This window comes from Podarcis erhardii (genome assembly GCF_964252035.2).
Source record: "Podarcis erhardii genome assembly, chromosome: 12".
NCBI lineage: Eukaryota > Metazoa > Chordata > Lepidosauria > Squamata > Lacertidae > Podarcis > Podarcis erhardii.
Window position 1 is genome coordinate 38168032 of NC_138513.1, and position 23283 is coordinate 38191314.

The 23283-nt window shown below is 45.8% G+C and overlaps 2 protein-coding genes across 6 annotated transcripts in view; one reads left to right on the plus strand and one right to left on the minus strand.

The window, feature by feature from the left end:
* EAF1 (ELL associated factor 1) overlaps nt 1-4902 on the minus strand; it is a 22376-nt gene extending 17474 nt beyond the window's left edge. Inside the window, exons 1-2 of the mRNA XM_081833901.1 lie at nt 4765-4902; nt 366-460 (exon numbers count right to left, since the gene is read on the minus strand). Of these exons, the coding sequence (XP_081690027.1) occupies nt 366-460; nt 4765-4867 (198 nt within the window). The 5' untranslated portion in view covers nt 4868-4902. The remainder of the gene's footprint in view (nt 1-365; nt 461-4764) is intronic.
* On the plus strand, nt 3858-18559 carry METTL6 (methyltransferase 6, tRNA N3-cytidine). Of its 5 annotated transcripts, none has more exons than XM_081833872.1 (6): nt 3858-3878; nt 10274-10650; nt 12719-12853; nt 14697-14867; nt 16253-16394; nt 17923-18559. In XM_081833872.1, the coding sequence occupies exons 2-6, from the start codon at nt 10354-10356 to the stop codon at nt 18069-18071; spliced, it is 894 nt and encodes a 297-aa protein (XP_081689998.1). In that variant the 5' UTR covers nt 3858-3878; nt 10274-10353; the 3' UTR covers nt 18072-18559. The 5 variants fall into 5 exon arrangements, with proteins under 5 accessions (XP_081689998.1, XP_081689996.1, XP_081689999.1 ...); XM_081833870.1 differs by lacking the exon at nt 3858-3878 and adding an exon at nt 4927-5054; XM_081833873.1 differs by lacking the exons at nt 3858-3878; nt 17923-18559 and adding exons at nt 4927-5054; nt 17757-17809.
* Nucleotides 18560-23283: the final 4724 nt, after the last annotated feature.

Sequence of the window (23283 nt, forward strand, 5' to 3'; positions counted from 1 at the left end):
AAGTTTACCTAGAACTAAAATAATAAACATAGGCTATGAAAGAAGGGGTCCACAATTGTAGAACTAAAATCTAAATAGAAAGAGGCTACCTGGGGAGGGGAGGGGAATAGAAATGTTTGCACGCACACACACAAAATTTTAGGATATATACATACTCACATCCCAGACACACTACATTATTGGTGTTAGATAAGGCAACACAGAACAGGTAAAGTTAGCATCTTCTATTAAATCACCACTAGCTGTTACCAGGTTCTTTTGAAAAATGCATACAGTTTTCTTCTTGGCCACAAATTCAATACTTCTGAGCAAAAAAGCATAGCTGGGGGAAGGAGGAGCAAAAATGGGACACACAGTAAACTTACTGGGATGTGTGGTAACGTAATTGTGACTTCGTCTCCTTTGCCAACTTGAAGCTCCCCTTCACAAGATGTATCAATAGATGCTGGTTTGAAGTCATCTAGAGAGAACAATAGTTAGTATTAAATATCTATTGGACTTTAAAGGTTTCCTGATTAACATCCATCTGGGACAAATTCACTCCCTCTTTGCTATTACTGATGAAATGTATTATTGTGGTGGATATAAAAGGAATAAGGGAACCGTGAAGGTTAGCTTAAAAGCTTTAGAAAACCCCAACAGTTACTACATCAGAATATTTTATTTTGTTAAAAGCTTCCCCCTCCCCAGTCATTTTGCATAATCTACAAAGCTCCCTTTTGCTGGTGCCCCAAGAAACTTTTAATTCTCCACCCACCCAGCAGCAAATAATCATGCTGTAACACACTTTTAAATAAACCTTCCAAACTTCAAAAGTAGCTTTTCAAGCATCCTGTCTGCTGTTAAAGAAATAAAATAGCCCTGGCTGTTTTATAGTCCCTGCCTCTTGTCTCTTTCAACAGTAATGTGATATGCTAGGAAGCTTCAATTACTTAATTTATTCACGTCAAAAAAAGTTGCTACTGTAACAGAACCAGTAAAAAAAAGTGGGGGAATAGCACTACCTACTTACTTTGGGCAACCAACAAGTGGTCCAAACCAAGCAGGCAAATTACAACCTGCTGCATGTTTCACGGCTGGAAAAAGATGTATCCATTATCAATCTCTGCATTATTTTGGAAATGCTGTTAAAAACCTGCTAGCAAGATTCCTCTAGCTAAGAAAAATAGTATTTTTTAACTGACAAAGGCTCTGTGCTTTTTAACATCTGCTTGTAGGGTTCCCAACTTAAATGAAAGGCAAAGGCCTGGCCTGTACCTCTAACACAGCTTGATGTGCAGAAATCATCAGCTGAAGCATTTCACGGTATGGAAAAAACGCGATGCCCTGATCTTTGCAACCTACTGTTAACAGCAGAAAGAGTTGGCAACCCCTGGTTGCTCGCTGTGCCTCCTATTAAGGACACATACCCTACTGTCTGCAGAAATAGCTGGCAACCTTCCCAAGCATTCATCATGGGGCACAGAGGAGAGTAAATAGGCTTTGACCACAGGCAATTGGCCCAATCCGAATCTGTCCCCGATTGTGCATAGAAAGGATTGCCAGCTTCTTAACTTGCTCCTGTCTCGGCCCATTTAACAACTGTTTGATTCCATAGCAATTACTCAGGGGTTGTGTTCAGCTCCAGAACATAGGAAGCTTTCCCTCCTGGTGTCTGCATCTCAAACTTTGAAGGAACGGTTATAGGAAGGGTTTGTGTTCTAGCCATGCTATGGCCAACAAACAATATGTGTAAAAAGAGTAAGAAAGACAGTTAACTCTGCCCCCAGCAAGAAGTAGGGACTACCAGTTTGTTGCCCCTGTGACCATGGGCGTAACCAGGATATATGTTTTGGGGGGGACAGGACACCCACCTGTCATCAACTTCTGTCTAACTCTGTCTAGCAGTGTTTCCCCAAATTGGGTCTCCAGCAGTTTTTAGACTACAACTCCCATCATCCCTAGCTAGCAGGACCAGTGGTCAGGGATGGTGGGAATTGTAGTTCAAAAACAGCAGGAGACCCAAGTTTGGGAAACACTAGTCGAGCAGCTTTGGAACAAAATGTCTCAATAACAGTTGTTGCAAATCACTTTCTTTTGACCCCACGTGCTCTAAGAAAAAGCTGTCAAAATCCTTCTACAATTTCTACTTTTAGTTAAGTATTTTTATTTATTTCCTGGATGCCTGTGACCCTAACACATACACATACAGAAATTTAGCAGGTGAGTATTTCTCCTGCAACTGCATCTCCTTAATACTAAGAATACTAAGAATAATTTTGTTACAGTGGTGGCTCGCAAGACGAAATTAATCCGTTCCGTGAGGCTCTTCGTATAGCGGTTTTTTCGTCTTGCGAAGCAAGCCCATTGACAGCTTAGCAGATTAGCGCTATTAGTGGTTTAGCGGCATTTAGCGGATCAGCTGATAAGCGGCTTATCAGTGGATCAGCTGATAAGCGGCTTAGGGCTTAGGAAAAGGGGGGGGGGAAACCCCGCAGGAACTCGCAAGACGAATGCCTCGCAAGACGGAAAACTCGCTAGACGAAAGAGTTTTCCGTTTTGGAGGCGCTTCGCAAAACGAATTTCCTATGGGCTTGCTTCGCAAGACGAAAAAACTGCTAGACGAAGAGACTCGCAGAACGGATTATTTTCATCTTGCGAGGCACCACTGTACTCTGACTGTCTGGCTGGGTTTCCCCAGTCACTCTGGGCGGCTAACAGCATATATAGTAAAACATAGTAAAACATCAAACATTAAAAACTTCCCAATACAGGGCTGCCTTCAGATGTCTTCTAAAAGTCATGTACCATAGTTCCCAATGGAAAAAAGCTTCTCTTGATGCTTTTCTGGCTGAGCAGCTGCTCTTAAGGGCACCAGAAGACCCGGACCAGTTAAGAAACAGAACAGAAATACTGACAACTGAAAACAGGGAGAGGGGGGAGAAGATGCTGCTTTTCTGAACTCTCCAAAGCACTTTATGGTGCAATCCTGTGCATGCCTAGTACAGTGGTACCTCTGGATGCGAACGGGATCCGTTACGGACCCCCGTTCGCATCCTGAAGTGAACACAACCCACATCTGCGTGGGTCGCGATTCACCGCTTCTGTGCATGCGTGTGACATCATTTTGAGCGTCTGCGCATGCGCGAGCAGCGAAACCCAGAAGGAATGCACTCCGTTACTTCAGTAGCGTGGTGGAACTCTCTGCCACAAGAGACTAGGGCCCTGTGGGACTTGACATCTTTCCGTAGGGCCTGCAAGACATAAGTCTGACCCTTATGTTTCCCTCTCCTTATGGTTTTGATCTATGGGCTACTATTAAAACGAGGCTGCATTTTAAATTGGATTTTAACCCATATTTTAAATTGGGTTGTTCCTCCCCCCCTTAATTATGTTTGTATTGTAATTTTATTGGTGTTAGCCGCCCTGAGCCCGGCTCTGGCCAGGGAGGGCAGGGTATAAATATTATTATTACAGTCATACCTTGGGTTGAATATGCTTCATGTTGAGTGCATTCGAGTTGCGCTCTGTGGCAACCCGGAAGTAACGGAGCGCGTTATGTCCGGGTTGCGCTGCTCGCACATGCGCAGACGCTCAAAATGACATCGTGCGCATGCACGGAAGCAGCAAAAAGCGACGCATGCGTGCGCAAACGTGCCGTCGCTAGTTACATTTGCTTCTGGGTGCGAACGGGGCTCCGGAACGGATCCCGTTCGCATCCCGAGGTACCACTGTATCATCATCATCATCTAGCCATTTGCACATGTTGCCATGCAACCAGTCCATACAGAATGTGGGGACCCTGTATATAGAAATGAGCAAACCAGTGATGTTTTAGGGAGCAGACGGGGCTCATTACTTACATCATAGGAGAATACACAACACAAAACACCGTTGCTGTATGTAGGTTTTATCTTATATTTTCGAAATGTACATCCAGGGTGTTTTTTTCCTTTAATTTTTTTGGGGGCCCGCAAGAGAGGGGGAGCCCAAGCTAATTTAGCTTATACGTAAGTCCAGCACTGAGTATACCAGCCTATACCCTCGACCCTCAGCCCCCTCCACAATTGGGTTGTCCCCCCCCCTTAATTAACAGTGTAATCTCACTGTACACAAGTTGTACAAGTGACAATAAAGCATTTCAAATTATGTTTTTATTGTAATTTTATTGGTGTTAGCAGCCCTGAGCCCAGCTCTGGCCGGGGAGGGCGGAGTATAAATAAAAATTATTATTATTATTAAGCCATTTGCATATGTTCCCATGCAACCAGTCCATGCAGAATGTGGGGACCCTATATATAACAATGAGCAAACCAGTGATGTTTTAGGGGGCAGGCTAGCAGACGGGGCCCATTACTCATATCATAGGAGAATACACAACACAAAACACTGTTGCTGTATATAGGTTTAATATTTTTTTTTATCTTATATTTTGGAAATGTACATGCAGGGTGTTTTTCCCCTTTAAATTTTCTGGGGGCCCGCAAGAGAGTGGAGCGCCAAGCTATAGCTTGTTTAGCTTATAGGTAAATCCGGCACTGAGTAGACCGGCCTATACCCTCGACCCTCAGCCCCCTAGACTAGGCCGAAGCCCCCCTGGCCCGTCCTGAGAGAAGGAAGGGCCGCCATTTCCCCTCAGGCTCCCCCTCGCTTCCCCCGGAGTGGGCCCCGTTGGCGCCTGCTCGCGAGTAGGCCTCCTTTTCCCCTCAGGAGCCGCTTCCCTCGGGCCCGGGGGGCTTTGGGCGACCGTCCCTCCCTCCCTCCGCCCGGCGCCCCCTTACTCACAGCGGATGGTGTGGAAGGAGGCCTTGGGGTGCCTCTCGAAGCTCTCGCCCAGCTGCAGCGGGTGCTCGTCCTTGTCCAGCAGCGGGTTCGCCGAGCCGTTCATGGCCGCCGAGCGAAAAAGCAAGCGCGGCTGTGGCTCCTTCGCCGGCAACAACGACGACCAGGCCCGACCGGGCCCTTGCGCTGCTTCTCCTCCTGCTCTCTCCCTCTTCCGGGCGCTGCCAGGAGGCGGCGGCGGCGGCGGCGGCGTGTGACCGGGAAAGCGCTCCGCGCCTGAGGGGAGAGAGAAGGTAGGCCTCAGCCGCCGCTAGGCCCAGCACAGGCCGCGCTCCCTCGTGGCCGCCGAAGCCCCCGAGAGACGCTTAGCAGGGAGGGGAAAGGGAGGAACGCGGCCCTTGAGCACGTCCAGAGCGCCGCAGACTTAGGAAATTATTCTTCTTATTTTGCGCCCTTACGGCTCGGGGAATTTTGCAGCCTCTGAGCATGTCCAGAGCGCCACGGGCTTCAGAAATTATTCTTATTATTTTGCGCCCTGACGGCTCGGGGAGGGACGCGGCCTCTGAGCATGTCCAGAGCGCCGGGGACTTCGGAAATTATTCTTATTATTTTACGCCCTGACGGCTCGGGGAGGGACGCGGCCTCTGAGCATGTCCAGAATGCCCCAGATTTAGGAAATTATTCTTATTATTTTGCGCCCTTACGGCTCGGGGAATTTTGCAGCCTCTGAGCATGTCCAGAGTGCCACAGGATTCAGAAATTATTATTATATTGCGCCCTTACAGCTCTGTGTCCTTTTATGGGGGGGGGGGACCGCCCGCAGCGCTATTTGGACCCCTGACGGTAGGTTGGTGGGTGGCACTCAACACCCAAGGAGATGGGGGGTAAAAACGCAATACTGTAATGAAGCTGCCTGATTGGGCCCCCTGTCGTGGGTGCTTTAGTTGAAATGCCTGCCTTGCTGCGGGTCAGACTAGATGATCCTTCGGGCTCCCTTCCAACTCTACGATTCAGTGATTCGGTAGCCGTGCCGAGCGTAGCAGCTTGGGATTATAATAGGGTTGTGTGGGGTGGGCTGTAATTGGGGAATGGGTCTAGGAAACCACTGTAAGCAGATGAAAACATTAGCAGGATTTTAACAACACTTGTAACGTAGCGAATATCATGGACAATTTGGAAAGATACAAATTAGGCGTTATGAAATTATGGGGATCCAGGGCACAGTCCTTCAATGGCTGCGCTCGTTTCTCTCTGGTCGGGGACAGAGGGTGGTGCTTGGGGGGGGGATTGTCATCCCGCCACTCCTTGGTGTGTGGAGTGCCCCAGGGTGCGATACTCTCCCCGATGCTTTTTAACATCTTTATGCGCCCCTTTGCCCAGCTTGTCCGGAGGTTTGGGCTGGGCTGCCATCAGTACGCTGATGACACCCACCTCTATCTGTTGATGGATGGCCATCCTGACTCGGCCCCAGACACTGATCAGATGCTTGGAAGCTGTGGCTGGATGGTTACGTGGGAGCCGGTTGAAGTTAAATCCTTTGAACACAGAGGTACTCTGGCTGGGACGGGACGATATGGGATTGAGGGGGCAACTCCCATCTCTTGCAGGGGTGCAATTAGTGCCAGCACCGTCCGTTAAGAGTTTGGGTGTAATCTTCGATACCTCCCTCTCCATGGAGGCGCAGATTGCAGCTATAACAAAGGTGGCATTTTTTCATCTCCGCCAAGCTAAGCAGTTGGCTCCTTACCTCTCTCGCCCTGACCTAGCCACTGTGATCCATGCGACGGTCACCTCCAGACTGGATTATTGTAACTCGCTCTACGTGGGGCTGCCCTTGAGACTGACCCAGAAACTCCAGCAGGTGCAGAATGCCGCAGCGAGACTCCTTACGGGGTCTTTGCTGCGAGATCACATTCATCCGGTGCTATACCAGCTGCACTGGCTCCCGGTGGAGTACAGGATCAGGTTTAAGGTGCTGGTTTTAACCTTCAAAGCCCTATACGGCCTAGGACCCTCGTACCTACGGGACCGCCTCTCCTGGTATGCCCCACAGAGGAACCTACGGTCTTCAAATAAAAACATCTTGAAGGTCCCAGGCCATAGAGAGGTTAGGCTGGCCTCAACTAGAGCCAGGGCTTTTTCAGCTGCGGCTCCAATCTGGTGGAACGCTCTGTCACAAGAGACAAGGGCCCTGCAGTACTTGACATCTTTCCGCAGGGCCTGCAAGACAGAGCTGTTCCACCAGGCCTTTGGTCAGGGCGCAGCCTGACTCCCTCCTTGGCAATCTTTACAAAACTTTAGTTTATGGTTGCCATCAATTTTGATTTTAATTAATTTTTATAATGTTTTTATAATGTTGCACTGTTTTAGTGTTGTTAGCCGCCCTGAGCCCGGCTTTGGCTGGGGAGGGTGGGATATAAATAAAATTTATTATTATTATTATTATTATATGCAGTTGAGAGGGTGTACAATAGGACCCATGGAGTGGAAGGTGGGAAGTCAAGAGATTTGGTGGAATCTCAAAATATGGATGTAATTTGGATTGCTATAAACTTAATACTTGCAAAACCAAATAAAAATTACTGTAAAAAAAGAGAAGAAATTGGGGGATGGGGAAGGCCCCGTAAGTGAGCTTCATGTGCCCACCACCAACAGGGATGTGTTTTCCTGTGAAGTGGAACAGTAGGCAGTTGATCAGGGCCAAGTCGGGACCATGGATCCACCTAGCTTTGTGTTTCCAGCTGTTTCCAGACTACAACTCCCATCATCCCTAGCTAGCAGAGATGATGGGAGTTGTAGTCCGACAACAGCTGGAGAGCCAAGTTTGAGAAATACTGGAAGGGAATGGAGAACCTGCAAGGCTCCAGATGTTGTTGGATTCCGGCTCCCTCCCAGCAGCCCTGTCAGTGGGGAATTGGTGTCTGGCAATATCTGGAGGGCCACAGGTTTCAGACCCCTATCCTAGACCAGGGGTTCCCAAGCTATGGTCTGTTTCATTCAGGTGGTCCATGGCTTTGCAGTTGAAGACAGGCAACAGCACATCCACAGCATTAAAAACACATACAGGTTTTTAATTACAGTGGTGCCTCGCAAGACGAAATTAATTCGTTCCGCAAGTTTTTTCTTCTTGCGAGTTTTTCGTCTTGCGAAGCACGGTTTCCCATAGGAATGCATTGAAAATCAATTAATGCGTTCCTAGGGAGACCGCCTTCAGACCAGGTCCGGGGACAGTCTGAGGGCTTCTGAAGGCTGAAGAAGAAAAGCCCTTCTCCCGCCGCCAGCCTTCAGAAGAGTTCCTGCAGGGCTGCCTAGGCTGCGGATAGCAGCCTGCTGTCCGGCGCGAGGGGCGCTCTGAAGCAGAGCGCCCCTCGCGCGGGGCAGACATTCGCAGCTTGGGGAGCCCTGCAGGACTTCCCCGCAGGGCTCTCCAAGCTGCGGATAGCAGGCTGCTGCCCCGCACGAGGGGCGCTCTGAAGCAGAGCGCCCCTCGCGCGGGGCAGACATTCGCAGCTTGGGGAGCCCTGCAGGACTTCCCCGCAGGGCTCTCCAAGCTGCGGATAGCAGGCTGCTGCCCCGCACGAGGGGCGCTTTGCTTCAGAGCGCCCCTCGCGCGGGGCAGACATTCGCAGCTTGGGGAGCCCTGCAGGACTTCCCCGCAGGGCTCTCCAAGCTGCGGATAGCAGGCTGCTGCCCCGCACGAGGGGCGCTTTGCTTCAGAGCGCCCCTCGCGCGGGGCAGACATTCGCAGCTTGGGGAGCCCTGCAGGACTTCCCCGCAGGGCTCTCCAAGCTGCGGATAGGGGCAGCAGGCGGCTATCTGCAGCTTGGAGAGCCCTGCGGGGAACTCTTCTGAAGGCTGGCGGGGGAGAAGGGCTTTTCTTCCCACCACCAGCCTTCAGAACAGCCTTCTGAATGTTGGCGGTGGGGAGGAAAACCTTCCTCCAACCGCAAGTCTTCAAGACAGGTCCAGGAACAGAGGAGAAGCGCTGCCGCCTTCCCCTCTGTTCCCGGACCTGTCCTGAAGGCTTGCGGTGGGAGGAGGGCTTTCCTCCCCACCGCCAACATTCAGAAAGCTGTTCTGAATGTTGGCGGTGGGGAGGAAAAACCCTCCTCCCACCGCAAGCCCCGGGGACAGTGGGGAAGCGCAGCGCGCCTTCTCCTCTGTTCCCGGACCTCCCACCGCAAGCCTTCAGGACAGGTCCAGGAACAGAGGAGAAGGCGCGCTGTGCTTCCCCACTGTCCCCGGAGATTTCCCTATGGGCTTTCGTCTTGCGAAGCAAGCCCATAGGGAAATTCGTCTTGCGAAGCCGCTAAAAATCAGAAAACCCTTTCGTCTTGCGGGTTTTTCGTTTAGCGAGGCATTCGTCTTGCGGGGCACCACTGTATTTTATTTTTATTGCTTCTTTTGTTTTTTGCATTGTATTTTATTGTGCTACAGGTTGTGGAATGCAAATTGCAATGCTATAAAATGCAAGATAACTACAAGGAGTAAAAGTAGCAATCAAAATACAATAAAAAAAAACTCACCTTGTGCAGTGCAGCTGCTGCAGCAAACAGACGGAGAAATTGTTAAGTGGTTTGCGAAGACCCTCTTTGGAGGAAAGATGCTTTGAAGGAAAGGAATCTTTAAACACACTGTGGCTAGCCAGCTCCCTCTGGTGTTACTGTAAAATACGCATGCCTGCCCACCAAATCCTAAAAACTTGTTATCTCATTTGCTGCCATAACTGCTTTGTGGCTCTGATGAATTCCTTCAATGTACTCTTCCCTTTGCATTCCTAGATCAAGGGGGAAAAATATTTTATCATATGGCCTGCTAGTTGTAGTAGTAGTAGGAAAGAGAACATCTTCCAGGTGTGTCAAGCACCTTGATCTTCAGTTTCACATGAAAGTTGGGAAACTACATTCAGATGATAGGAAAACAGTGAGATTATATGGGTATTTGGAAATGAATTCTGGGACCTTGACGTCCTTTCCCATTTAGAATTGGCATTAGGTTTGGTGGTAGGATCCAGACATATGCAAACATACAACAACTCAGGGTGGAAGCGGCTGGAAAATGTTTACAATATATATGTCTGTGGCATGGATTAACCTTTAATAATAATAATAATAATAATAATAATAATAATAATAATAATAATAATATTTTTTTTAAAAAAAAATACTTATACCCTGCCAATCTGGCCAGGTCTCCCCAGCCACTGTGGGCAGCTGCCAAAAGAACATTAAAAACATGATAAAACGTCAGACATTAAAAACTTCCCTAAACAGGGCTGCCTTCAGATGTCTTCTAAAAGTTGTACACCAATCTATCCTGTTAGGGATTGATTTCTTCTTGTACCTTGGTAGGGTTTTCGGAGCTTGTTCATTCTGTCTAACAAAGAATTCAACTACATTTTCCAAAGGTGATGTTAGAGGGAAACAACACATTTCAAGGGCCCCTTCATCGTTTTGTGACATGTCCAGCGAAAGATGAAAAATGCTAACCTTGTCCTTATTGTCCTTCTCAGTCTAGTTCTTTTCTGAACGGAGAATTGCTGTAGTTGAAGAATAAAGCAACTCTGAATCTTCAGGGTCCTCCTTAATTAAGATGACCGACTCCAGGCCTCAGCAAGGTGAATCGCCTGTTGCTCAGCTTGATGTGACCATCTCAGCTTGTGAAGACGGGGCATTCCAAAAGAGAGGGCACAAAGCAAGAATTCTTAGCCCCGAAGAAGCCGAAAAACTGGCCAGAGAACAGGTCTTTGTCTCTGACTTCAAACAACAGAAACTAGAGAAGGAAGCACAGAAGAACTGGGATCTGTTTTACAAAAGGAACAGCACCAACTTTTTCAAGGACAGGCACTGGACAACTAGAGAGTTTGAAGAATTAAAAGCATGCCGTGAAGTGAGTGTCATTACGCATGCTAGAGCATCAGAGGGAAAGCAAGAGCTACAGTAGAAATGGTTTTTTTGGGGGGGGAACTGGAAAGCCCTAGTCAATCTTTGTTCCATCTTAATTCATGTAAAATTTTTAATGAATGCAATAAGTATGTAGATGTACCTTGCTGTTTCCATGATGCTGCCTGGGCAGTTGCTATGCTAAAACTAGATTTGGCAACTCCTCAGATATTTTTGCTGATGCCAGTCAGTTACTTAGCGTGCAAACGTCCTGCTCACATAAACAGAACTTCCCATTTCTGTGGAAATTGTACATTGCAAGCCTTTGCACAAATGCTTCATTCAGCTCCAATGACCTCCTTGCTCTAGATGGTTGTGATGTATTTTATTTAATCAGAATTACATAATATGTCATCTAACAAATCCTAGACATTGTACACTGGAGTCCCTGCAATGATTGCAGGATAAGTCAGTATTAGAATTACTCCCCCCCCCAAAAAAAAGAAATCAGGACAACAATAGTATTCCAGATGCCTCCAGTATAGATTAGTGAATGACCTGGGAGGATCTGATGTTGACACTAAGTAGGGATAAATCTGGTTAGTGCTTCGATGGGGGACTGCTGGGAATCACAGTATTACTGTAGGAGACATAGCTGCCCATTTTACCCACACAGAGGTGGTTTGGAACCTAATTTGCTTGGAAAATTGTATCTGTTGGGCAATGAAGACAGGATGATGATGATGATGATGATTTTATACCCCGCACAACTGGCTAGGTTTCCCCAGCCACGCTGGGCTGCTTACAGCGGATAAAATATATAATGCATCACAACAAATGCCAATCTGGGGGAAACCCAGATTCCTGTTAGCTCCAACTGAGCACTAAAGAGCAGTTTTCCCCCCAGGAGGGTGACGGTAGCAGCAGAACAAGGGGAGGTGTGGATAAGCCAGTCTGTATATACATATGTTTTGATTGTGAAATCACTATGCATCATACAGCTTAAATCATAGTGAGAGATGATGTTCTTGTTGTGATTAGTAGTATTTATAATCTGCTCTTAATTGAATATTTCAGTTACAGAGCAGGGGACAATACTGCTCTGTAAACAATAAAAAATATACAAAGTAAATATAACAATGTGTAAAAATTACAGAATCTGTAAAAATAGGTCCAGCATATAACATAAACAAATGACAAAAATAAGCACTCTTATTAAACAAATGACTTAAACAAATGACAAAAATAAGCACTCATCACAAAATAAGCACTCTCCCTTGGTCTGGCACATAAAGAGGGCCCACTCTGCACCAACAGACTCTTACTCTGTTGGCCTATGAACAACTTAATGCCTTTCACCCCTGCTCTCCAACCCAAACAGGCTGTCATCCTGAATAGCTGCCCGTAAGCATCTGCAACAGGGACGCGGGTGGCGCTGTGGGTTAAACCACAGAGCCTAGGACTTGCCGATCAGAAGGTCGGTGGTTCCAATCCCCGCAATGGGGTGAGCTCCCGTTGCTCGGTCCCTGCTCCTGCCAACCTAGCAGTTCGAAAGCACAAAGTGCAAGTAGATAAATAGGTACCACTCTGGCGGGAAGGTAAACGGCACTTCTGTGCGCTGCTCTGGTTCGCCAGAAGCGGCTTAGTCATGCTGGCCACATGACCCAGAAGCCGTGCGCTGGCTCCCACGGCCAATAAAGCGAGATGAGTGCCGCAACCCCAGAGTCGGCCACGACTGGACCTAATGGTCAGGGGTCCCTTTAAGCACCTGCAACAACCACCTTGTACCCTGTTTTTCTGCAGTAGCAACACAGCAAAAACACACACATAAAAATGAAGCACACAAAAGAGGATTGTGCCCTTATGGAGACCCCAAAGCGATGACTACAATGAAGAGGTGCATCCCTTTCTTGGCTCTGTCTTTATTGTAAACGAATGATTTCTAGAGTGATAAAACTTAGCACTGCAATGTGATTCATATGTGTGGACCTCGTTTCTGAAAACATTGCAGATTTTTAATGATGCATTTCGCTCTGGAAAGATATATCAAATGCAATTGTTTCTCTCCCAAACAGTTTGAGGATCAGAAACTCACCATCCTTGAAGCAGGCTGTGGTGTCGGGAATTGTTTGTTTCCACTTTTAGAAGAGGATTTGAATATCTTTGCTTATGCCTGTGATTTCTCTCCCCGAGCTGTGGAATATGTAAAGGTTGGTGAGATGTTTGTCTTACTCTCCCCTGCCCCCGCCCGCCTGCCCACAAGAGACCGGTGCCTAAATGTTCTTTGAAAAGGGAAAATAGTATATCCCTATTTTTAAAAAGTGAATGATAAAAGAAATGAAGAAAAAGAGGACAGATTGTGCCAAAAATTAGGGGTTCCTACATATGTTGTGTAGGGTTTACTACATGGCTGTTCCCAGTTATTATTCATTTACACATTTGGTTAGCCTGACATAACAATTTCTGGAGAGTGATTGCTACATCAGGCTAACCAAATAAAGTTTTTCCTACCCTTGTATTTGATTACATGATCAGTGATGAATACTTAACTCTTGAATGCTACAGTATATAGCATTGAGTCCCAGACATGGTTTCCTTTCTTCCCTATTTCACGTTGAGATCAGCAGGCACAAACACTGAATTGTTGTGAAAAAGTAGGCATCATATGACTGAAAATATTGAATTGGAGGCTTGAGAAGAAGTCAGTCACCTCCTGTGCAGAGAGACAGGGTAGCCTGGGTAGCACAAGAGGACAGGGCTCCTGAACCTGTAGCAACTGTGTAAAAGAGAAATTTCAGCAGGTGCAGCAAAAATGGAAGTCTGAAAATCTTCACAACTACAACATCAGGTTTTCCATGGTCAGCTTTGGTTAAGGCTGGCGTGGCAATAGTCTCCCTTGTTTTAGCCACATAAGGTTCTGCAACCATAATCAGTACATAGCAGAATGTGCTCAGATAAACAGAAGAAAAATATATACAGTGGTACCTCAGGTTAAGTACTTAATTCGTTCCAGAGGTCCGTACTTAACCTGAAACTGTTCTTAACCTGAAGCACCACTTTAGCTAATGGGGCCTCCTGCTGCTGCCGCGCCGCTGGAGCACGATTTCTGTTCTCATCTTGAAGCAAAGTTCTTAACCTGAAGCACTGTTTCTGGGTTAGCGGAGTCTGTAACCTGAAGCCTATGTAACCTGAAGCATATGTAACCTGAGGTACCACTGTATTCCTGTGCTCTTTTATCGTACTGCATATGTTGACTAACCTTAACTCATGTATATCTGTGACATTATAAGGATTACATAAATTCCTTTCTAATACGAAAATGTCAGGAAAGAGATTGTTGCCAGGTTTTGGGGTGCAGACATATCTTCCAATAATTTCAAAAACCGGGGGCAAAGATTCTATCTATCCTTTTTATTATGGTTTTTAAAGAAAAAGTATTTTTGAATTTTGAAGATTTATAACAAGTCAGTCTAGCATATTTGAAGACAGGTTTTCAAAAGATTAATTTATTAAAAGTGACTTGTCCAAGATATTGACTATGACCTCAAAAGGCTGATGGTATGATAACTCCATGAACAGTACGGGATTTTCTTGACTATTCTTGCCACAGTGATTCTGACCCCTGGTAAGGCTAGTTGTTAATGAGTTCAAAAGCAGCTACCGGTAGTTCTCAAACGTTTTGGCTCCCGAATGCTGCAAACCCGGAAGTGACTGTTCCTGTTTGCAAACTATTTTTGAAAGACGAACATTTGACAGGCCTTCTGTGGCTTCTGATTGGTGGCAGGAGCCGCGCTTTGGTTTCTGAACGTTTTGGAAGTCAAACGGACTTCCAGAACGCCAATGTACGACTTTACTATACTATAATATACTATCTAAAATCTTGATTTAGTGACATGTTTGTGGTATATCTGTGCCACAAAGGGATAGAAATGATTGTTCTCTTGCTGTTTCATGCTTTCCTGGGGCACTTTTCAAAAAGTCTTCATTTCAGCAAGTGAAATTCGAGCATTTGATTGCAAATGTTTCTCAGAAAAAAACCTTTTCACTTCATAGCAAAACCCTTTATATGATGCCCAGAGATGTAAAGCATTCCAGTGTGACCTTACCAAAGATGACATTTTGGAAAATGTGCCGTCAGATTCCGTGGATGTTGTGACCTTAATATTTGTGCTGTCTGCTGTTCATCCTGAGAAGATGCATCTGGTTTTGCACAATCTTTATAAGGTAAGTAAGCTTGCATTTTAATCAATCTACCATAAAATCATCAAACATGTCTGCTCCAAAAAGTTGCCACATGTTTGCACGCTGTGGCCCCCTTCCTCCAAAATACATTGGTGCCCAAGTGAGCTAATGAGAAATACGGACATGGGGTAGCTTTGTCAGGGCTGTGTGTACCTTCACTAAAAAGTAAAAAAATGGAAATCTAGGCAGTTCAAAAGCCCTATTTTGTTTAATTTCAGCTATGCTAGTCACTGAGGAAATGCAACAAGATATGCAGGGTGTAATGGTTCTAGGGGTTGCTCGTGCGTAAACCGGCGCCACACCCGGCTGGGTTGCCTGAGTGAACCTCTTCTGTCCGGACAGCCACTCGCCTGTCGCTGTCTCAATCGCTGGCAGAATCCATCAGTGGGCGGTTCTTGAACTTCTTCCAGCAAAGAAGCTCTTTGACGCCTAGTCTCCTCCTACTCTCCCTGCACGAAGCCTTCTGCACAAGGAGGGTGTGGGCAGCGGAGGACACTTACTCTCCCCGCTGGTCCCCGGCAAGGAGTCATGGGACTGCCTCGCCGATTCCCCCATCTGCCCCCCTTCTCCACTGGTGCTACGCTGATTCCCTTCCCCAGAAGATGGGCTGCCTCTCCCCATCCCGGGACGCTCTCTGGAATCCCTCTGGAGCCCGCTCTCTCCCTCCGGCCCTGATGGCAGTTCCCTGACACAGGGCACCAAATGTCTTGTGTACCACTGGGGTCCAATCCCACTTCTATAATCCTTTACAGTGGTACCTTGGTACTCGAATGGCTTGGCTTCTGAACGCCACAAACCTGGATGTAATTGTTCCTGTTTGTGAATGTTTTTCAGACGCCGGACGTCCAACGTGGTTTTCACTTGAGTGCAGGAAGCTCCTGCAGCCAATCGGAAGCCGCACCTTCGTTTTCGAGCGGTTTTGGGAGTTGAAGAGACTCCCGGAAAGGATTAAGTTTGAGAACCAAGGTACCACTGTACTTGGATAAAACCAGTTTCTTTTTTCTAAAAAAAGTTTAGGGGTACTCTCATTTTGACACAAGAAAACCACCATTTTATAATTCAAATCAAGGAAAATAAATACAGTAAATGAACAAAAGTACAAAGACTCACAAAATGTTTAGGGGTATGCATACCCCTGCGTCCTCCCAGAAAAAAAGCACTGGATAAAACTATGATTGGAGCATTCAGAGAAAAGTTTTTTCCAAGTACCTTGTAATAGTAGGAATAAAATGACCAGTGCGTTTGATGTGCTGTAAAAATATATCTGAAACAGCAGAGCCTCCTGACACACAATATTCCATTTTTAGATGTAGCGCCATGTTTCTGTTTTATAATGTCAATTTTATTTTTTGTTACTTATTTGTCAGGTGTTAAAACCAGGCAAATGTGTGCTGTTCAGAGATTATGGCCTCTATGATCATGCTATGCTGCGGTTTAAGTCTTCTAACAAGCTTGGAGAAAACTTCTATGTCAGACAGGATGGAACCAGGTCATACTTTTTCACAGATGGTGAGTCTTTCGGCTTTGTTTACACTTTGCTTCCCAGAACTATTGCATTTTTATCCCAGTTACTTTATGAATCGCTTCCGGTGAAACATCTCAAAGTGATTAACAATAAAAATGTAATCAAAACAAATACAAAAACCATTAAAAAAACGAATACAAACTGGGTTTAAAATCTCCACTTGTATGGTCTTGTGGCATTCCCTTAAGTATAAATCATGGGATTCAGTAGTCATTTCACATTGGTACTGTGCATGGGGCTTTATTGTGCTTCTCTAATTACTTTTCACTATTCCTAAATTCTCTTGAGTCTCCCCCCCCCCCCATTTTACATCAAACAATAAAATAATTTTTCATCAAATTTCAGTACCCCATTTCGACCTCCCTCCCTTTCTGCAGTTACCTATCTTTATATGTAATACATTTGTAGCATTTCCAAGTTAAACCTAGTTATTATTTGTCCAGAACAATCAAAATTAGTTTTATATCACTGCACGTCTTTACATTAATCCTGCTAATGATTTGATCTGTTTACAATCATTTTTAAAATATCCAATATACGATTTCCATTCCAAATTAAAAACTCTTTCATCTTGATTTCTTATTCTTCCGGTAAGTTTACTATTTCTGCAAATTCCAACAGTTTTTGCTGCCGTTCTTCTTTAGTCTCAGGACACTATCTTCTTTCCATCTTTGGGCTAAAATCATTTGGGCTGCCATTGTCGCATACATAAATAAGTTTTTATATTGTTTGGGTATCTCTAGTCCTACTATTCCTAAAAGAAAAGCCTCTGGTTTCTTAAAAAAGGTTATCTTAAACATTTTTTTCAACTCATTGTATATCATTTCCCAGTAGGCTTTTAGCTTCTTACAGGTCCACTGCATATGAAAAAGGTACCTTCTTTTTCTTTACACTTCCAGCATACATTCAATTCAGATTTATACATTTTTGCTAATCTGTTAGGTGTCGGGTACCATCAAGTTCTCTGAGTCTTGGTGATGTGAGTTAGAGGAGAGCGCTGCAGCAAAACCCCACCAGAGCAAAATAGTAACCTTCAAACTGTACACCGGGGTTCCAGCGATGCAGATATAATGTGGTACACGACCAAATAAATATTGTAGAACTGCTGCTTATGCATAAAAGGCCTTAAATCTAGATCTGATTGATGATAAGGTATCCTTACAATTTTGGGGAGGCCACTTACCAAATATGGATTACAGTTTTGTCCGCTTTAAAGTTCAACCAGTCAAGTAGGAAAGAACAACAAACTTAATCACGACAATTGTAATTTCTTCAGCAAATGAAGTCTAGGGGCTGATGCTTGAGAACTGCCCTAATGCTCTCTCTTTTGACTTTTGAAGTCTTAGTTGCCTGCTGCAAAACCTTCGTTACCTGGGGCTTCTAATTCTATTAAAATGCAAAGGCTCTGGGCAGGGCTGGGCTGAAAAGAGGAGCCTGCGTGGTTACACACTGCCATCTCACGTTCGTGCTTCCACCTACGCTGGATGACTGCTTTATCTTTCTTCTCTTCAGATTTCTTGGCTGAACTTTTCCTATCCGTGGGGTATGAGCAGGTGGTGAATGAATACGTGCTGCGAGAGACGGTGAACAAGAAGGAAGGCCTGTCCGTGCCGAGGGTTTTTCTCCAAAGCAAATTTCGGAAGCCTCAAAGGGAGACGTGATTTTTGCTCACGGGCACCTGGACTATTTTAAGTTGGCATTTGGATGTTTCACAGAAGTGGCCTCCCTTTGGTGTTATACCAGGGTGATTGACTCTGTGCTTGCCAAAGCTGCTGTCCTCTTTTCTTCGCTGCAGGTGAATAAAGGAACCGATGTGAGCAGCCAGTACGTCGTGCCATGACTCAGGTTCTCCATCGTAAAGCAAATACATTTATTTTTTAAATCTTGGCATTAGATGGCGCTATACACCAAGTTTCTGTATCATCAGTCCACGCATCCTCTTGAACAATTAGAATTGCCTTTCCCCCTGTAAACTGTGCCACTTAAAAAGAATAAGAAATAAGAGATGGAGGGGAAAAGGGTAACATTCCTGAGCACAACCTGCAGGAGAGCAAGTCAAAACTCCCCTAAATTGTGTCTCTGCTTGTGATTGTTCCCTTGCTCAGGCTGATTAAATGTGTCTGTTGCTTCCAGCTTACAACACCCTGAAGCAGTTTAGTGAGGAAGTCCTGTTTTTAGATAGGAAATCTGAAGTTTCATTTTGTAATGTTAAAGGAACCCTGACCATTAGGTCCAGTCGTGACCGACTCTGGGGTTGCGCGCTCATCTCGCTCTATAGGCCGAGGGAGCCAGCGTTTGTCTGCAGACAGCTTCCGGGTCATGTGGCCAGCATGACTAAGCCGCTCCTGACGAACCAGAGCAGTGCATGGAAACGCCGTTTACCTTCCTGCCAGAGTGGTACCTATTTATCTAGTTGCACTTTGACATGCTTTCGATCTGCTAGGTTGGCAGGAGCAGGGACCGAGAAACGGGAGCTCACCCCGTCGCGGGGATTCGAACCGCCGACCTTCTGATCGGCAAGTCCTAGGCTCTGTGGTTTAACCCACAGCGCCACCCGCGTCCCTTTTTTTTGTAAGGTTAGCTTATGGGAAATCATTACCATAGAGTTTGTGTAAAGTGACGCAAGCAGCATGATTGAATGGACAGTGAGCGTGCACACGAGAAGTCTAGCCTCTCTCTGATGTACTAGCTTTGTAACAGGTAACAGGAAGCATTAAATTGTGCTTCCACCAAAGTGGTGCTGTCCCGGAAGAACTGCGTCAGAACTGTGGTTTCAGGGGAGCTGTAGGTCAGTTCTTATTTGACAGGCTGTTGCCCCCATGTACTCACTCAACCTTTGGGGCCAATTGAGGTTCTGCCCTGAATAAAGCCTATACAGCTTATTTACTTTCAGCACAAGAAGGTCCCAGAGGAAAGGATTCCTGCCTTTTCAGAAAAGGAACATATCTCTTGTTCCCAGTTGTGTGCTGCAGCACTGAAAAGGGACCACAGAAAAACACTTTGGAAACATCCTTGGCTGTGTGTACTTCAGGGTAAAAACCATTGAAACTCAGCACAGATGTGCCGATTTCCATTATCCATTTAAATCTTGCAAATATGGGTCCAGAGCAACAGGTAGTTTGCCAGGTGGGCTGGCACCACTTTCTAGTTCTCCATAACAACAGCACTAGCACATGATACAAAGTGCTCTTGTCTTTTATATGCAGGATAGGATGACGCAGGGCCTAGGCCCTAGGAGATGCTGGCATGAAGGGCTATGAGAAACCCAGCCAGCCTTACGCATGGACCAGCGTACAAATGACAAACTACTGCCGTTTCCTGTAATTCTGCCCTTCTTGCGACCTTTAGGGGTTCTGTTTGTTTTTAATAGTGCCAGCAGACTACTAAAGCCCAAACCAGAAAGATCAAATTGCACTGATTCTGGGCAAAGACTTTTATAAACACGTTAAACCTTTTAAAAATAAGAACAGCATGGAATATGCTTCGCAGAAAGTCTATGGGCAAAAAGAGAGAGGGAAGCACAACTCCTTCTTCAGTAGTTCTATGATGAGGACTTATATTTGACCTTTAATGGGATGGAGAAAGGTCTGCTGTTCTGTCCTCAGTAGGTCTCAAGGTCTGTACTGGGGTAAATTACTGTATTTTTCGCTCTATAGGATGCACCGGACCATAGGACGCACCGGACCATAAGAGGGGGAGAACAGGGGTAAAAAAATTTCTTGTTCTCCCCCTCTAAAACAAGGTGCATTCTGTGCGTTCAAGGTGCGTTCACCCGAAGCCTCCAGAGCCCAGCGAGAGTTCCCGCTGGGCTCCGGAGGCTTTGGGTTCCTTTCGACCTGCTCTTTGGGGCTGGCAGGGGGGGGAAGCGCTGCTTTCCCCCACCGCCAGCCCCAAAGACCAGGTCGGGGAGCAGCGGGAAGGCAGCACACGGGAAGGCTTGTGGGGCTGGCGGTGGGGGGAAGCACTACTTTTCCCCACCGCCAGCCCCAAAGACCAAGTCGGGGAGCAGCGCAAAGGCAGTGCGCCGCCTTCCCGCTGCCCCCCGAGCTTGTGGGGCTGGCAGTGGGAAGAAGCGCTGCTTTCCCCCACTGCCAGCCTCAAAGACCAGGTCGGGGAGTAGCGCGAAGGCTGAGCAGCGCTCCGTCTTTCTGTTCTGGCTTTGGGCTTAGCCGCGCAGCCTGCATTCGCTCTATAGGATGCATACACATTTCCCCTTAATTTTTGGAGGGGAAAAAGTGCGTCCTATAGAGCGAAAAATACGGTAAATCATTTGCAAGTCATATTTGAGTGCTTTGCTTGAGAATGCTTCACCTCCAATAACGTTGGCGTTACTTTAAAGCCAGAAAAAGACCGCCTCCAGATTCAGTGTGTGAGTGTGAAGGATAATTTTGTGCTACATCTGGTTGGAGTGTAGGTCAGGCGAAAGTTGAGGTGAGAAGTACATAACTGGGTAAGCACTTACTCCAGGTAAGGACCTGTCAAATTCTGGCACTTGGGCAAAGACTAGATACATGGCTGGCCTTACCATTAGGCCAAGTGGGGCAGTCCCATACAGCGTTACAATCAGAGCATCACTAAAGGGAAGCAAAGAGTTAGTTACTGCAGAATTTTATGGTGAGCGTTGCAATTTGACTACTTTTAATCTTGGGTGCCAAAGTGGGAAAGCACACTGGGGAGGTTGGAGCTTTGGTGAATGAAGGTGTCCATTATTTTTCGTTTTTAAATATTTTTTACTGACAGTTTTTGAGATAAAATACAATAAGAATCAAACTAGACTACAGAATGAGAATATTTTAAAAAAACCAAAACGTAACGAGAGAGAGAGACCATATAACACCGGTCCTGAAAGACCTATATGGCTCCCAGTACGTTTCCAAGCATAATTCAAAGTTTTGGTGCTGACCTTTAAAGCCCTAAACAGCCTCGGCCCAGGATACCTGAAGGGGTGTCTCCATCCCCATTGTTCAGCTTGGATACTGAGGTCCAGCTCTGAGGGCCTTCTGGTGGTTCCCTCCCTGCGAGAAGTGAAGTTACAGGGAACTAGGCAGAGGGCCTTCTCGGTAGTGGCGCCCGCCCTGTGGAACGCCCTGCCATCAGATGTCATGGAAATAAACAACTATCTGACTTTGAGAAGACATCTGAAGGCAACCCTGTTTAGGGAAGTTTTTAATGTTTGATGTTTTATCGTTTTTAATATTCTGTTGGGAGTCGCCCAGAGTAGCTGGGGAAACCCAGCCAGATGGGTGAGGTATAAATAAATTATTACTACTATTACATGTAGGGCCCTTTACCATATTTATATCATATATTTATCCACATACAGAAATAGATCTTCCCATCTCCCAACTGGGAGTCTACTTCTCCCAGTCTCTCACCCTGGAAGATACTTTCTACCCTCCCTTTCATGCAGGGAGTCCTCCCCTCCAACTGTCCTTTTTGTTGCGTGTCCTCCTCAGTCCAAGTTAAAGGACTTCTTATATGTCCCTCAGCATTTGGAAAAGCCGCCAATTAAGTACCGTATCCATTGAGCCTTCAACAGAAGCCACCTTTATGTTCTCCACTTCTATCTTTCTTTAACCCTATTCATTAAAAAAAATCACCCAGGGTTCAGAAAACTACCACCAGATCATTGGTGTTAAAGGGAAGGTGGGTTCCCCCCCCATTTAAAAATAGTTTCTTTGCCGCAGCATATAATTCAAACATTCTCATAATCTTAAAAACCAGAAAATAACACGTCATTTGCTCCAATCTCATTAAATGGAAGGAATACATTATATCTGCAGCAATTGGAAAGGTTAAAATGTATATTTCAAGTATTCCAAACTATGTTACCCACCCCAAGCACTAATCCCCCATGTGCCTCACTACCTGTGTGTTCAATAAAATTGCCCCATACTGCATAGAAGTTATCGTTTTTCTTTTGGCCTCTCTGCAATTTCCATGCTAGCTTTTCCAACAAAGCTTTGTCTGCCAGACCACTTCATACTACTTATCCATGTTCAACAGTTGCAGTGTTTTCCATGTTCTGGCTATGGTTGTTCTTGTTGTGGTCAATAAATGGGTTATAAGATCTTTATTTCTAATTCTTGGTGAGTCCTGACTGAACAAATTAAGCAATGCCAGTCCTAGGGACATAGGAACTATCTACCTTGTAATCAAAGATATCTCTGCAAAGACATTTTCCCAGAATTTTTCTATTTTCTATTTTTGAACCCTCCCACCACATATGGCTTTATGTCCCAAAAGTGGGACACCCTCTTCAACACATAGGAGAGTTGTTGGGTCTTATACAATACAGGCTAGACATCTGAAAAACCAACCATGTGTGATTTTTGAGGGCACTTTCTCTTGTCATTGCCAAAATTTATACAGGGCTTTGATCCACAGTCCATTCCATGCCTCTTCTGAAGGGGAGGTTTTGTTGTTGTTGTTGTTGTTGTTGTTAATTACAGCGGTACCTCGGGTTACATATGCTTCAGGTTACAGACTCCGCTAACCCAGAAATATTACCTCGGGTTAAGAACTTTTCTTCAGGATGAGAACAGAAATCGTGCTCCGGCAGCGTGGTAGCAGCGGGAGGCCCCATTAGCTAAAGCGGTGCTTCAGGTTAATAACAGTTTCAGGTTAAGAACAGACCTCCAGAATGAATTAAGTACTTAACCCGAGATACCACTGTATTATCATTATCACAACTGAATTATGTAGAATTCTAAGGTTATTAGTCTGCAGCAGGTATTCAGGTCATCAAGGCTAGTTCATTTCTTTAAGATACCACATTTATGGTGTTCTTCCTAAAGCAGTATAAGACAACGTTCATTCCCATTCTCAGCAATTGGATCAAAGCATTTCCCTAGATATTGGGAGGGATAGACA

Coding starts and splice junctions, on each gene's coding strand:
- METTL6 (XM_081833872.1), top strand. CDS start 10,354: ATGACCGACTCCAGGCCTCAGCAAGGTGAATCGCCTGTTGCTCAGCTT. Junction 12,854..14,696: donor GAGCTGTGGAATATGTAAAG/GTTGGTGAGATG, acceptor TTCACTTCATAG/CAAAACCCTTTATATGATGC. Junction 14,868..16,252: donor TTTTGCACAATCTTTATAAG/GTAAGTAAGCTT, acceptor CTTATTTGTCAG/GTGTTAAAACCAGGCAAATG.